Here is a 15,453-nt window from a genome sequence, read left to right on the forward strand (position 1 = left end):
ACATGATTCATCATGAGGAAATAGACCTGTTCACAGGGACATGATTCATCATGAGGAAATAGACACAGGGATATGATTCATCATGAGGAAATAGACCTGTTCACAGGGACATGATTCATCATGAGGAAATAGACCTGTTCACAGGGATATGATTCACCATGAGGAAATAGACCTGTTCACAGGGATTCATCATGATTCATCATGAGGAAATAGACCTGTTCACAGGGACATGATTCACCATGAGGAAATAGACCTGTTCACAGGGACATGATTCATCATGAGGAAATAGACCTGTTCACAGGGACATGATTCATCATGAGGAAATAGACCTGTTCACAGGGATATGATTCATCATGAGGAAATAGACCTGTTCACAGGGACATGATTCATCATGAGGAAATAGACCTGTTCACAGGGACATGATTCATCATGAGGAAATAGACACAGGGATATGATTCATCATGAGGAAATAGACCTGTTCACAGGGACATGATTCATCATGAGGAAATAGACCTGTTCACAGGGATATGATTCATCATGAGGAAATAGACCTGTTCACAGGGACATGATTCATCATGAGGAAATAGACCTGTTCACAGGGACATGATTCATCATGAGGAAATAGACCTGTTCACAGGGACATGATTCATCATGAGGAAATAGACCTGTTCACAGGGACATGATTCATCATGAGGAAATAGACCTGTTGATTCATCATGACAGGGACATGATTCATCATGAGGAAATAGACCTGTTCACAGGGACATGATTCATCATGAGGAAATAGACCTGTTCACAGGGACATGATTCACCATGAGGAAATAGACCTGTTCACAGGGACATGATTCATCATGAGGAAATAGACCTGTTCACAGGGACATGATTCATCATGAGGAAATAGACCTGTTCACATGAGGAAATGATTCATCATGAGGAAATAGACCTGTTCACAGGGACATGATTCATCATGAGGAAATAGACCTGTTCACAGGGACATGATTCATCATGAGGAAATAGACCTGTTCACAGGGACATGATTCATCATGAGGAAATAGACCTGTTCACAGGGACATGATTCATCATGAGGAAATAGACCTGTTCACAGGGACATGATTCATCATGAGGAAATAGACCTGTTCACAGGGACATGATTCATCATGAGGAAATAGACCTGTTCACAGGGACATGATTCATCATGAGGAAATAGACCTGTTCACAGGGACATGATTCACCATGAGGAAATAGACCTGTAAACAGGGACATGATTCATCATGAGGAAATAGACCTGTTCACAGGGACATGATTCATCATGAGGAAATAGACCTGTTCACAGGGACATGATTCACCATGAGGAAATAGACACAGGAATATGATTTATCAAAAGAAACATCAAATACAAGGAGAATTGTACCCAGTGGGCAAAAATGTTTGAAAGTAATATAATATTGTAATTTCAAAGGATACCTTCAGGGGTATCCACATCTTCATCATTAAACTTTAAAAAAAAATGTAATTTCCTTTCTGATATGAGATGGTTTCAGAGTGTAGTGTATTTGAGAACCATTCTAAGGTTGTTTGGGACGTGATTCAGTTTTCCATTGCAATATGCATGCTCAATCAGCACAGCTAAAGAAATGTATAGGACATGATTTCAAACAGCATTTGATCTGAGGTCTGAGCTGTTTATAGCGTTGACATTGTTGTTCTTCCTCTTCTACTACACTGAGTATGCAAAACATTATGAACATCTTCCTAATATTGAGTTAAACCCCTTTACCAGCTAGTAAACCACAAATTCTACTAGCCTGGGTGACATTCTACCATCCTGGGTGACATTCTACAGGCCTGGGTGACATTCTACTAGCCTAGGTGACATTCTACTAGCCTGGATGACATTCTACTAGCCTGGGTGACATTCTACTAGCCTGGGTGACATTCTACAAGCCTGGGGGACATTCTACCAGCCTGGGTGACATTCTACTAGCCTGGATGACATTCTACCAGCCTGGGTGACATTCTACTAGCCTGGGTGACATTCTACTAGCCTGGGTGACATTCTACCAGCCTGGGGGACATTCTACCAGCCTGGGTGACATTCTACTAGCCTGGATGACATTCTACCAGCCTGGGGGACATTCTACCAGCCTGGATGACATTCTACCAGCCTGGGTGACATTCTACCAGTCTGGGTGACATTCTACTAGCCTGGGTGACATTCTACTAGCCTGGGTGACATTCTACTAGCCTGGGTGACATTCTACTAGCCTGGGTGACATTCTACTAGCATGGATGACATTCTACCAGCCTGGGTGGTATTCTACAGCACATTCTACTAGGTGACATTCTACCAGCCTGGGTGACATTCTACTAGCCTGGGTGACATTCTACCAGCCTGGGTGACATTCTACCAGCCTGGGTGACATTCTACCAGCCTGGGTGACATTCTACCAGCCTGGGTGACATTCTACCAGCCTGGGTGGCCTGGGTGACATTCTACCAGCCTGGGTGACATTCTACCAGCCTGGGGGATTCTACCAGCCTGGGTGACATTCTACCAGCCTGGGTGACATTCTACTAGCCTGGGTGACATTCTACCAGCCTGGATGACATTCTACCCTGCCTGGGTTCTACCAGGTATTCTACCAGCCTGGGTGACATTCTACTAGCCTGGGTGACATTCTACCAGCCTGGGTGACATTCTACTAGCCTGGGTGACATTCTACTAGCCTGGGTGACATTCTACCAGCCTACCAGGGGTGACATTCTACCAGCCTGGGTGACATTCTACTAGCCTGGGTGACATTCTTCTACTAGCCTGGATGACATTCTACCAGCCTGGGTGACATTCTACTAGCCTGGGTGGTATTCTACCAGCCTGGGTGACATTCTACTAGCCTGGGTGACATTCTACAAGCCTGGGGGACATTCTACCAGCCTGGGTGACATTCTACTAGCCTGGATGACATTCTACCAGCCTGGGTGACATTCTACTAGCCTGGGTGACATTCTACTAGCCTGGGTGACATTCTACCAGCCTGGGGGACATTCTACCAGCCTGGGTGACATTCTACTAGCCTGGATGACATTCTACCAGCCTGGGGGACATTCTAGCCTGGGTGCCTGGGGTGATGACATTCTACCAGCCTGGGTGACATTCTACCAGTCTGGGTGACATTCTACTAGCCTGGGTGACATTCTACTAGCCTGGATTCTACTAGCCTGGATGACATTCTACTAGCCTGGGTGACATTCTACTGGGGGTATTCTACCAGCCTGGGTGACATTCTACTAGCCTGGGTGACATTCTACCAGCCTGGGTGACATTCTACTAGCCTGGGTGACATTCTACCAGCCTGGGTGGTATTCTACAGCACGGGTGACATTCTACCAGCCTGGGTGACATTCTACTAGCCTGGGTGGTATTCTACCAGCCTGGGTGACATTCTACCAGCCTGGGTGACATTCTACCAGCCTGGGTGGTATTCTACCAGCCTGGGTGACATTCTACCAGCCTGGGTGACATTCTACTAGCCTGGGTGACATTCTACCAGCCTGGATGACATTCTACCCGCCTGGGTGGTATTCTACCAGCCTGGGTGACATTCTACTAGCCTTGGCCTGACATTCTACCATCCTGGGTGAGCCTGGGTGACATTCTACTAGCCTGGGTGACATTCTACTAGTGGATTCTACTAGCCTGGGTGACATTCTACAAGCCTGGGGGACATTCTACCAGCCTGGGTGACATTCTACTAGCCTGGATGACATTCTACCAGCCTGGGTGACATTCTACTAGCCTGGGTGACATTCTACTAGCCTGGGTGACATTCTACCAGCCTGGGGGACATTCTACCAGCCTGGGTGACATTCTACTAGCCTGGATGACATTCTACCAGCCTGGGGACATTCTACCAGCCTGGATGACATTCTACCATCCTACCAGGGTGACATTCTACCAGCCTGGGTGACATTCTACTAGGCCTGCCTGGGTGACATTCTACTAGCCTGGGTGACATTCTACCAGCCTGGGTGACTACAGCAGGGGTGACATTCTTGGGTGACATTCTACTAGATCCTGGGTGACATTCTACCAGCCTGGGTGGCATTCTACCAGCCTGGGTGACATTCTACCAGCCTGGGTGGTATTCTACCAGCCTGGGTGACATTCTACCAGCCTGGGTGACATTCTACCAGCCTGGGTGGTATTCTACCAGCCTGGGTGACATTCTAGCCTGGGTGACATTCTACCAGCCTGGATGACATTCTACCCGTGATTCATTGACTTCTACTAGCCTGGGTGACATTCTACCACATTCTACTAGCCTGGGTATGACATTCTACCCGCCTGGGTGACATTCTACTAGCATTCTACCAGCCTGGGTGACATTCTACTAGCCTTGGTGACATTCTACTAGCCTGGGTGACATTCTACTAGCCTGGGTAGTATTCTACTAGCCTGGGTGACATTCTACAGGCCTGGGGGACATTCTACCAGCCTGGGTGACATTCTACTAGCCTGGATGACATTCTACCAGCCTGGGGGACATTCTACCATCCTGGGTGACATTCTACCATCCTGGGTGACATTCTACAGGCCTGGGTGACATTCTACTAGCCTGGGTGACATTCTACTAGCCTGGATGACATTCTACTAGCCTGGGTGACATTCTACTAGCCTGGGTGACATTCTACAAGCCTGGGGGACATTCTACCAGCCTGGGTGACATTCTACTAGCCTGGATGACATTCTACCAGCCTGGGTGACATTCTACCAGCCTGGGGGACATTCTACCAGCCTGGGTGACATTCTACTAGCCTGGATGACATTCTACCAGCCTGGGGGACATTCTACCATCCTGGGTGACATTCTACCATCCTGGGTGACATTCTACAGGCCTGGGTGACATTCTACTAGCCTGGGTGGTATTCTACCAGCCTGGGTGACATTCTACCAGCCTGGGTGACATTCTACCAGCCTGGGTGGTATTCTACCAGCCTGGGTGACATTCTACCAGCCTGGGTGACATTCTACTAGCCTGGGTGACATTCTACCAGCCTGGGTGACATTCTACTGGGTGACATTCTACCAGCCTGGGTGAGCCTGGGTGACATTCTACTAGCCTGGATGACATTCTACCAGCCTGGGTGACATTCTACCAGCCTGGGTGACATTCTACCAGCCTGGGGGACATTCTACCAGCCTGGGTGACATTCTACTAGCCTGGGTGACATTCTACCAGCCTGGGTGACATTCTACTAGCCTGGGTGACATTCTACAGCCTGGGTGACATTCTACCATCCTACCAGCCTGGGTGACATTCTACAGGCCTGGGTGACATTCTACTAGCCTGGGTGACATTCTACTAGCCTGGATGACATTCTACATAGCCTGGGGACATTCTACCAGCCTGGGTGACATTCTACTAGCCTGGATGACATTCTACCAGCCTGGGTGACATTCTACAAGCCTGGGGACATTCTACCAGCCTGGGTGACATTCTACTAGCCTGGGTGACATTCTACCAGCCTGGGTGACATTCTACTAGCCTGGGTGACATTCTACTAGCCTGGGTGACATTCTACCAGCCTGGGTGACATTCTACCAGCCTGGGTGACATTCTACTAGCCTGGATGACATTCATACCAGCCTGGGTGACATTCTACCAGCCTGGGTGACATTCCAGCCTGGATGACATTCTACCAGCCTGGGTGACATTCTACCAGCCTGGGTGACATTCTACTAGCCTGGGTGACATTCTACTAGCCTGGATTCTACTAGCCTGACATTCTACTAGCCTGGGTGACATTCTACTAGCCTGGGTGACATTCTGGCCTGGGTGACATTCTATGACATTCTACTAGCCTGGGTGACATTCTACTAGCCTGGGTGACATTCTACTAGCCTGGGTGGTGGATTCTACAGCACTGGGTGACATTCTACCAGCCTGGGTGACATTCTACTAGCCTGGGTGGTATTCTACTAGCCTGGGTGCTACTGGGTGACATTCTGGGTGACCAGCCTGGGTGACATTCTACCAGCCTGGGTGACATTCTACCAGCCTGGGTGGTATTCTACAGCACGGGTGACATTCTACCAGCCTGGGTGACATTCTACTAGCCTGGGTGGTATTCTACCAGCCTGGGTGACATTCTACCAGCCTGGGTGACATTCTACCAGCCTGGGTGGTATTCTACCAGCCTGGGTGACATTCTACCAGCCTGGGTGACATTCTACTAGCCTGGGTGACATTCTACCAGCCTGGATGACATTCTACCCGCCTGGGTGGTATTCTACCAGCCTGGGTGACATTCTACTAGCCTGGGTGACATTCTACTAGCCTGGGTGACATTCTACTAGCCTGGGTAGTATTCTACTAGCCTGGGTGACATTCTACAAGCCTGGGGGACATTCTACCAGCCTGGGTGACATTCTACTAGCTTGGATGACATTCTACCAGCCTGGGTGACATGTGACATTCTACCAGCCTGGGGGACATTCTACCAGCCTGGGTAACATTCTACTAGCCTGGATGACATTCTACCAGCCTGGGGGACATTCTACCAGCCTGGATGACATTCTACCAGCCTGGGTGACATTCTACCAGTCTGGGTGACATTCTACTAGCCTGGGTGACATTCTACTAGCCTGGATGACATTCTACTAGCCTGGGTGACATTCTACTAGCCTGGGTGACATTCTACTAGCCTGGATGACATTCTACCAGCCTGGGTGGTATTCTACAGCACGGGTGACATTCTACCAGCCTGGGTGACATTCTACTAGCCTGGGTGGTATTCTACCAGCCTGGATGACATTCTACCCGCCTGGGTGGTATTCTACCAGCCTGGGTGACATTCTACCAGCCTGGGTGACATTCTACTAGCCTGGGTGACATTCTACCAGCCTGGATGACATTCTACCCGCCTGGGTGGTATTCTACCAGCCTGGGTGACATTCTACCAGCCTGGATGACATTCTACCCGCCTGGGTGGTATTCTACCAGCCTGGGTGACATTCTACCAGCCTGGGTGACATTCTACTAGCCTGGGTGACATTCTACTAGCCTGGGTGACATTCTACTGGCCTGGGTAGTATTCTACAGGCTGGGTGACATTCTACAGGCTGGGTGACATTCTACTAGCCTGGGTGACATTCTACCCGCCTGGGTGGTATTCTACCCGCCTGAGTGACATTCTACCCGCCTGGGTGACATTCTACTAGCCTGGGTGACATTCTACCAGCCTGGGTGACATTCTACTAGCCTGGGTGACATTCTACTAGCCTGGGTGACATTCTACCAGCCTGGGTGGTATTCTACAGGCTGGGTGACATTCTACTGCCTGGGTGGCATTCTACCAGCCTGGGTGGTATTCTACAGGCTGGGGGACATTCTACCAGCCTGGGTGACATTCTACCAGCCTGGATGACATTCTACCCGCCTGGGTGGTATTCTACCAGCCTGGGTGACATTCTACCAGCCTGGGTGACATTCTACTAGCCTGGGTGACATTCTACCAGCCTTGATGACATTCTACCCGCCTGGGTGGTATTCTACCAGCCTGGGTGACATTCTACTAGCCTGGGTGACATTCTACTAGCCTGGGTGACATTCTACTAGCCTGGGTAGTATTCTACTAGCCTGGGTGACATTCTACAAGCCTGGGGGACATTCTACCAGCCTGGGTGACATTCTACTAGCTTGGATGGCATTCTACCAGCCTGGATGACATTCTACCCGCCTGGGTGGTATTCTACCAGCCTGGGTGACATTCTACTAGCCTGGGTGACATTCTACTAGCCTGGGTGACATTCTACTAGCCTGTGTAGTATTCTACTAGCCTGGGTGACATTCTACAAGCCTGGGGGACATTCTACCAGCCTGGGTGACATTCTACTAGCTTGGATGGCATTCTACCAGCCTGGGTGACATTCTACTAGCCTGGGTGACATTCTACTAGCCTGGGTGACATTCTACCAGCCTGGGGGACATTCTACCAGCCTGGGTGACATTCTACTAGCCTGGATGACATTCTACCAGCCTGGGGGACATTCTACCAGCCTGGATGACATTCTACCAGCATGGGTGACATTCTACCAGTCTGGGTGACATTCTACTAGCCTGGGTGACATTCTACTAGCCTGGATGACATTCTACTAGCATGGGTGACATTCTACTAGCCTGGGTGACATTCTACTAGCCTGGATGACATTCTACCAGCCTGGGTGGTATTCTACAGCACGGGTGACATTCTACCAGCCTGGGTGACATTCTACTAGCCTGGGTGGTATTCTACCAGCCTGGATGACATTCTACCCGCCTGGGTGGTATTCTACCAGCTTGGGTGACATTCTACCAGCCTGGGTGACATTCTACTAGCCTGGGTGACATTCTACCAGCCTGGATGACATTCTACCCGCCTGGGTGGTATTCTACCAGCCTGGGTGACATTCTACCAGCCTGGATGACATTCTACCCGCCTGGGTGGTATTCTACCAGCCTGGGTGACATTCTACCAGCCTGGGTGACATTCTACTAGCCTGGGTGACATTCTACTAGCCTGGGTGACATTCTACTGGCCTGGGTAGTATTCTACAGGCTGGGTGACATTCTACAGGCTGGGTGACATTCTACTAGCCTGGGTGACATTCTACCCGCCTGGGTGGTATTCTACCCGCCTGAGTGACATTCTACCCGCCTGGGTGACATTCTACTAGCCTGGGTGACATTCTACCAGCCTGGGTGACATTCTACTAGCCTGGGTGACATTCTACTAGCCTGGGTGACATTCTACCAGCCTGGGTGGTATTCTACAGGCTGGGTGACATTCTACTGCCTGGGTGGCATTCTACCAGCCTGGGTGGTATTCTACAGGCTGGGGGACATTCTACCAGCCTGGGTGACATTCTACCAGCCTGGATGACATTCTACCCGCCTGGGTGGTATTCTACCAGCCTGGGTGACATTCTACCAGCCTGGGTGACATTCTACCCGCCTGGGTGGTATTCTACCAGCCTGGGTGACATTCTACTAGCCTGGGTGACATTCTACTAGCCTGGGTGACATTCTACTAGCCTGGGTAGTATTCTACTAGCCTGGGTGACATTCTACAAGCCTGGGGGACATTCTACCAGCCTGGGTGACATTCTACTAGCTTGGATGGCATTCTACCAGCCTGGGTGACATTCTACTAGCCTGGGTGACATTCTACTAGCCTGGGTGACATTCTACCAGCCTGGGGGACATTCTACCAGCCTGGGTGACATTCTACCAGCCTGGATGACATTCTACCAGCCTGGGTGACATTCTACCAGTCTGGGTGACATTCTACTAGCCTGGGTGACATTCTACTAGCCTGGATGACATTCTACTAGCCTGGGTGACATTCTACTAGCCTGGGTGACATTCTACTAGCCTGGATGACATTCTACCAGCCTGGGTGATATTCTACAGCACGGGTGACATTCTACCAGCCTGGGTGACATTCTACTAGCCTGGGTGGTATTCTACCAGCCTGGATGACATTCTACCCGCCTGGGTGGTATTCTACCAGCTTGGGTGACATTCTACCAGCCTGGGTGACATTCTACTAGCCTGGGTGACATTCTACCAGCCTGGATGACATTCTACCCGCCTGGGTGGTATTCTACCAGCCTGGGTGACATTCTACCAGCCTGGATGACATTCTACCCGCCTGGGTGGTATTCTACCAGCCTGGGTGACATTCTACCATCCTGGGTGACATTCTACTAGCCTGGGTGACATTCTACTAGCCTGGGTGACATTCTACTGGCCTGGGTAGTATTCTACAGGCTGGGTGACATTCTACAGGCTGGGTGACATTCTACTAGCCTGGGTGACATTCTACCCGCCTGGGTGGTATTCTACCCGCCTGGGTGACATTCTACCCGCCTGGGTGACATTCTACTAGCCTGGGTGACATTCTACCAGCCTGGGTGACATTCTACTAGCCTGGGTGACATTCTACTAGCCTGGGTGACATTCTACCAGCCTGGGTGGTATTCTACAGGCTGGGTGACATTCTACTGCCTGGGTGGCATTCTACCAGCCTGGGTGGTATTCTACAGGCTGGGGGACATTCTACCAGCCTGGGTGACATTCTACTAGCCTGGGTGACATTCTACAGGCTGGGTGACATTCTACAGGCTGGGTGACATTCTACCAGCCTGGGTGACATTCTACCAGTCTGGGTGACATTCTACCAGCCTGGGTGACATTCTACCAGCCTGGGTGACATTCTACCAGCCCAGCCTGGGTGACATTCTACTAGCCTGGGGGACATTCTACCAGCCTGGGTGACATTCTACCAGCCTGGGTGATATTCTACCAGCCTGCGTGACATTCTACCAGCCTGGGTGACATTCTACCAGCCTGGGTGACAGTTTACTAGCCTGGGTGACATTCTACCAGCCTGGGTGACATTCTACCAGCCTGGGTGACATTCTACCAGCCTGGGTGACAGTTTACTAGCCTGGGTGACATTATACTAGCTTGGGTGACATTCTACTAGCCTGGATGACATTCTACTAGCCTGGGTGACATTCTACCACCCAAGGGTCCAACATCTGGAATATTAGGTATGTGAGAAGGTCTCCACAGTGTGTTTCTCTCACCTTGGGTCCGTCAGTTCCAGGAGTCCCAGGCAGACCACGAGGTCCCTGCAGCCCCTGAGGCCCAGCACCTCCTCTCTCTCCTGGGAAACCACGCTCACCCTACAGGGTGACAGACAGAGACAGGGATGGATGGTTCATAGTATTGCTCAGCATTACTCCGTATGAGTTCCTCCCATTCTCCATAATGGGAGTTAGTTATATGAACATTGTAGGTGTGGGAGATGAGAGGTGGAGGAGATTAAACTCACTCTGGGTCCAGTGGCACCAGCAGCTCCACCCTCTCCTGGAACACCCATGTCACCGGGCTTGCCCCCCTCACCAGGTGGGCCGGGAGGTCCGGGCAGACCCTGTATACAGGAAGCAAATCAATGAATCAATCAGTGAATCAATCAATCAACTAACCAAGTGGCTATTGTTATCTCTTGGGAAGTGTAGTTGAGTGTCAATGTGATTGGACACATGTAGTCTATATGTCAAAGTGATTGGACACATGTAGTCTATATGTCAATGTGATTGGACACATGTAGTCTATATGTCAATGTGATTGGACACATGTAGTCTATATGTCAATGTGATTGGACACATGTAGTCTATATGTCAATGTGATTGGACACATGTAGTCTATATGTCAATGTGATTGGACACATGTAGTCTATATGTCAATGTGATTGGACACATGTAGTCTATATGTCAATGTGATTGGACACATGTAGTCTATATTGTCAATGTGATTGGACACATGTAGTCTATATGTCAATGTGATTGGACACATGTAGTCTATATTGTCAATGTGATTGGACACATGTAGTCTATATGTCAATGTGATTGGACACATGTAGTCTATATGTCATTGTGATTGGACACATTTAGTCTATGTGATACTGTATATGATGGGAGCATGTGAACGCAGAGTGACGGACGGACAGACAGACAGACAGACAGACAGACAACGCAGAGTGACAGACAGACAGACAGACAGACAGACAGACAGACAGACAGACAGACAGACAGACAGAGACAGACAGACAGGTACACAGTGAACGCAGAGTGACAGACAGACAGAGACAGACAGACAGACAGACAGACAGACAGACAGACAGACAGACAGACAGACAGACAGACAGACAGACAGACAGACAGACAGACAGACAGACAGACAGACAGACAGACAGACAGACAGACAGACAGACAGACACTAACCTGGAAGCCAGAAGGTCCAGGCTGTCCTTGCTCTCCTCTTTCTCCAGCAGGGCCCTGTGGTAAACGAAGGGTTAACACTGAGCATTATAGCTGTGACTGGGCTGCCGTGAACAACTCATTAAGAATTGTGCCTTTAAACTAAATTGACACATCTAACCAAGTCATTGTGAACAAGTTGGTCTTATCTTGTCAATTCAGTCTTACAATAATCATACAATCTTACATCCACAACGAAACGTAAATCAGAAAGGTTAGCGAGCTGTGAATTGACAACGACACCTGTTGAACACTGAGAATTATATCCAGCCTGGGCTATGGGGAGGCTTGAGTTATCAGGTCATTTTAGAGTGTGATTGGACAGGTAAAGATACTCACAGCAGGGCCAGGTGGTCCAGCAGCTCCAGTCTCACCATCCTTTCCAGGAAGACCCTATAGGGAGAGAGAGAGGGATGTGAGAGAAGGAGAGAAAGCGAGAGAGAGATATCACCAGTGTGGAGGCCATACATGGGGCCATGGGAGCCAGTTGACTGATAGATGTAATTATAACTATCACTACTGGTTGGGGATAAACTGAGCACGTGGAATGGTTTCCTAACAATACCAGTGTTTTCTACATATTTTACATTATATATAATATCATCAAAAATAGGGTTAGCAGGCTATTTATGATTTGCAGCAGTATTTGGTTGAATCGGAATTCATTCCTGAAAGCATTTCATATTTCTAATCCTTTCTAAGAGGGCATAAGGTATGTTTACTCTGCCACATTTCTACCCATAATGCAGTCTGTGTCTGTCTGGGTGATCAACAGAGAAATGACTTACCCTCAGACCTGGTGCACCAAGAAGCCCCTTTTCTCCTCCCTTCCCAGGCTCACCCTAGTCACAGGAAAACACACCCACCAGTCATTCACAGAGGATATCCAGCTGTATCCCTAGTAGACAAACACTGTCCATGGCAGCTAGTGTCCAAGCTCTGAGTAGAGCCCTACTCAGGAGATATCATCTCCATATTTTAAAATACATCAATCAATCAATCATCCAATCAAACACCCAATAAACAAATAAATCAATAAATCAACCAATCAAACACCCAATAAATACATTAATCAATCAACCAATCAAACACCCAATAAATAAATAAATCAATCAACCAATCAAACACCCAATAAATACATTAATCAATCAACCAATCAAACACCCAATAAATAAATCAATCAATCAACCAATCAAACACCCAATAAATAAATAAATCACTCAATCAGCCAATCACACATCCAATAAATCAATCAATAAATAAATCAATCAATCATCCAAGCAAACACCCAATAAACGAATCAATCAACCAATCAAACACCCAATCAATCAATCAATCAATCAATCAATCAATCAATCAATCAATCAATCAAACACCTAATCAATCAATCAACCAATCAAACACCTAATCAATCAATCAACCAATCAAACACCCAATAAATAAATCAATCAATCAATCTAACAGTGACACTCACGTTAGCTCCCTTGGGTCCGGGGAATCCCATCACGCCAGGCTGACCGCGGGCTCCCATAGGGCCAGGGGGCCCGGGGCGACCATCCTCACCAGCAGCACCCTACATGGTGAACCCAGGAGGGTCAGTCCATCAATTCATCTTGCAATCACATTTATTTGTGAAGCCCATCTTTCATCAGCAGATGAGACATCCTAATAATGTAAAGTCATGTCTGACTGGGAAGTCTGGATGGATATTTGATAGAGTTGCATATGAATTCAATGTGAAAGTAAATCGTCAAGTCATGCACCTGAGGGATTTTCTCCACTGTCAGAGTCAATGATGTATATAAACCCAGTCAGTCATCTAGTGTCTATATAAATCATTGCTCAGTCCTGTGAAAATACTGACTCATCTAGTGTCTATATAAATCACTGGTCAGAGTCCTGTGAACGTACTGATTCATCTAGTGTCTATATAAATCACTGGTCAGTCCTGTGAACGTACTGATTCATCTAGTGTCTATATAAATCACTGGTCAGAGTCCTGTGAACGTACTGATTCATCTAGTGTCTATATAAATCACTGGTCAGAGTCCTGTGAACGTACTGATTCATCTAGTGTCTATTCATCTAGTGTCTATATAAATCACTGGTCAGAGTCCTGTGAACGTACTGATTCATCTAGTGTCTATATAAATCACTGGTCAGTCCTGTGAACGTACTGATTCATCTAGTGTCTATATAAATCACTGGTCAGAGTCCTGTGAACGTACTGATTCATCTAGTGTCTATATAAAATCACTGGTCAGAGTCCTCATCTAGTGTCTATATAAATCACTGGTCAGAGTCCTGTGAACGTACTGATTCATCTAGTGTCTATATAAATCACTGGTCAGGTCCTGTCCTTCATCTAGTGTCTATATAAATCACTGGTCAGTCCTGTGATTCATCTAGTGTCTATATAAATCACTGGTCAGAGTCCTGTGAACGTACTGATTCATCTAGTGTCTATATAAATCACTGGTCAGAGTCCTGTGAACGTACTGATTCATCTAGTGATCAAGTTCATGTTTAAAATAAAAATGTAAAATAAACATATTTTTTTACAGTCATTGATCAAAACAAAGAACAAGCACAGTGTACTTACACCAGGTCCAACTTTGCCTTGAGGACCAGTATCTCCAGGACGACCAGTAAGACCCTACAGGACAAGCAGAGAGACACATTTGGATCAAACTTCCTAAAAGCCCTGAGAAATTCAACTGGGACTCAAAATCTCTAACGCGTACTGTATGTGAGTCAAATCTCTAACGCGTACTGTATGTGAGTCAAATCTCTAACGTGTACGTACTGTATGTGAGTCAAATCTCTAACGCGCACTGTATGTGAGTCAAATCTCTAACGTGTACGTACTGTATGTGAGTCAAATCTCTAACGCGTACTGTATGTGAGTCAAATCTCTAACGTGTACGTACTGTATGTGAGTCAAATCTCTAACGTGTACTGTGTGTGAGTCAAATCTCTAACGTGTACTATATATGTGAGTCAAATCTCTAACGTGTACTGAATGTGAGTCAAATCTCTAACGTGTACTGTATATGAGTCAAATCTCTAACGTGTACTGTATGTGAGTCAAATCTCTAACGCGTACTGTATGTGAGTCAAATCTCCAGTGATCATGTCTTGGTAGAGCAGCCATTGCACCTATATGAGCCTATATGTTTAATGATGTTAGAGATTTGAGACCAAACTACAGTAACATACATAATAACAAAAGACCTGGGGTAGCATAGGTACAACGTGATGACGTCAAAAACTACAGAGATAATGTATTGAGTTATTCAGTCATAGTTTGGAGAACTATTCTATCTTAACCAGAGCATTGATACATACTGCTGTTACAGACGGCAGAACGATATTGGAGTGGAACTTACTCTTGCGCCAGGAAGACCGGGCTCGCCAGGGCGACCAGGGTCACCGCCGGCTCCCTTAGGGCCGGACACGCCGCCGACTCCGCGCTCGCCAGGGGCTCCCTGGATTAAGAGGACAAATGTGCTACTCAATGGAGAATCTCAATCAATCAATCAATTAAGACCAACGCCAGTTGTTCCCTGTATTAGGAGGTCAAA

At 47.7% G+C, this 15,453-nt stretch overlaps 1 protein-coding gene across 1 annotated transcript in view; it reads right to left on the reverse strand.

The window, feature by feature from the left end:
- Window positions 1–15,453, reverse strand: part of LOC115142366 (collagen alpha-1(II) chain-like) — a 124,220-nt gene that overhangs the window by 28,158 nt on the left and 80,609 nt on the right. Inside the window, exons 25-32 of the mRNA XM_065002068.1 lie at window positions 15,259–15,357; window positions 14,472–14,525; window positions 13,344–13,442; window positions 12,658–12,711; window positions 12,209–12,262; window positions 11,834–11,887; window positions 10,882–10,980; window positions 10,634–10,732 (exon numbers count right to left, since the gene is read on the reverse strand). Of these exons, the coding sequence (XP_064858140.1) occupies window positions 10,634–10,732; window positions 10,882–10,980; window positions 11,834–11,887; window positions 12,209–12,262; window positions 12,658–12,711; window positions 13,344–13,442; window positions 14,472–14,525; window positions 15,259–15,357 (612 nt within the window). The remainder of the gene's footprint in view (window positions 1–10,633; window positions 10,733–10,881; window positions 10,981–11,833; window positions 11,888–12,208; window positions 12,263–12,657; window positions 12,712–13,343; window positions 13,443–14,471; window positions 14,526–15,258; window positions 15,358–15,453) is intronic.

This window comes from Oncorhynchus nerka, linkage group LG15 (assembly GCF_034236695.1).
Source record: "Oncorhynchus nerka isolate Pitt River linkage group LG15, Oner_Uvic_2.0, whole genome shotgun sequence".
Lineage (NCBI taxonomy): Eukaryota > Metazoa > Chordata > Actinopteri > Salmoniformes > Salmonidae > Oncorhynchus > Oncorhynchus nerka.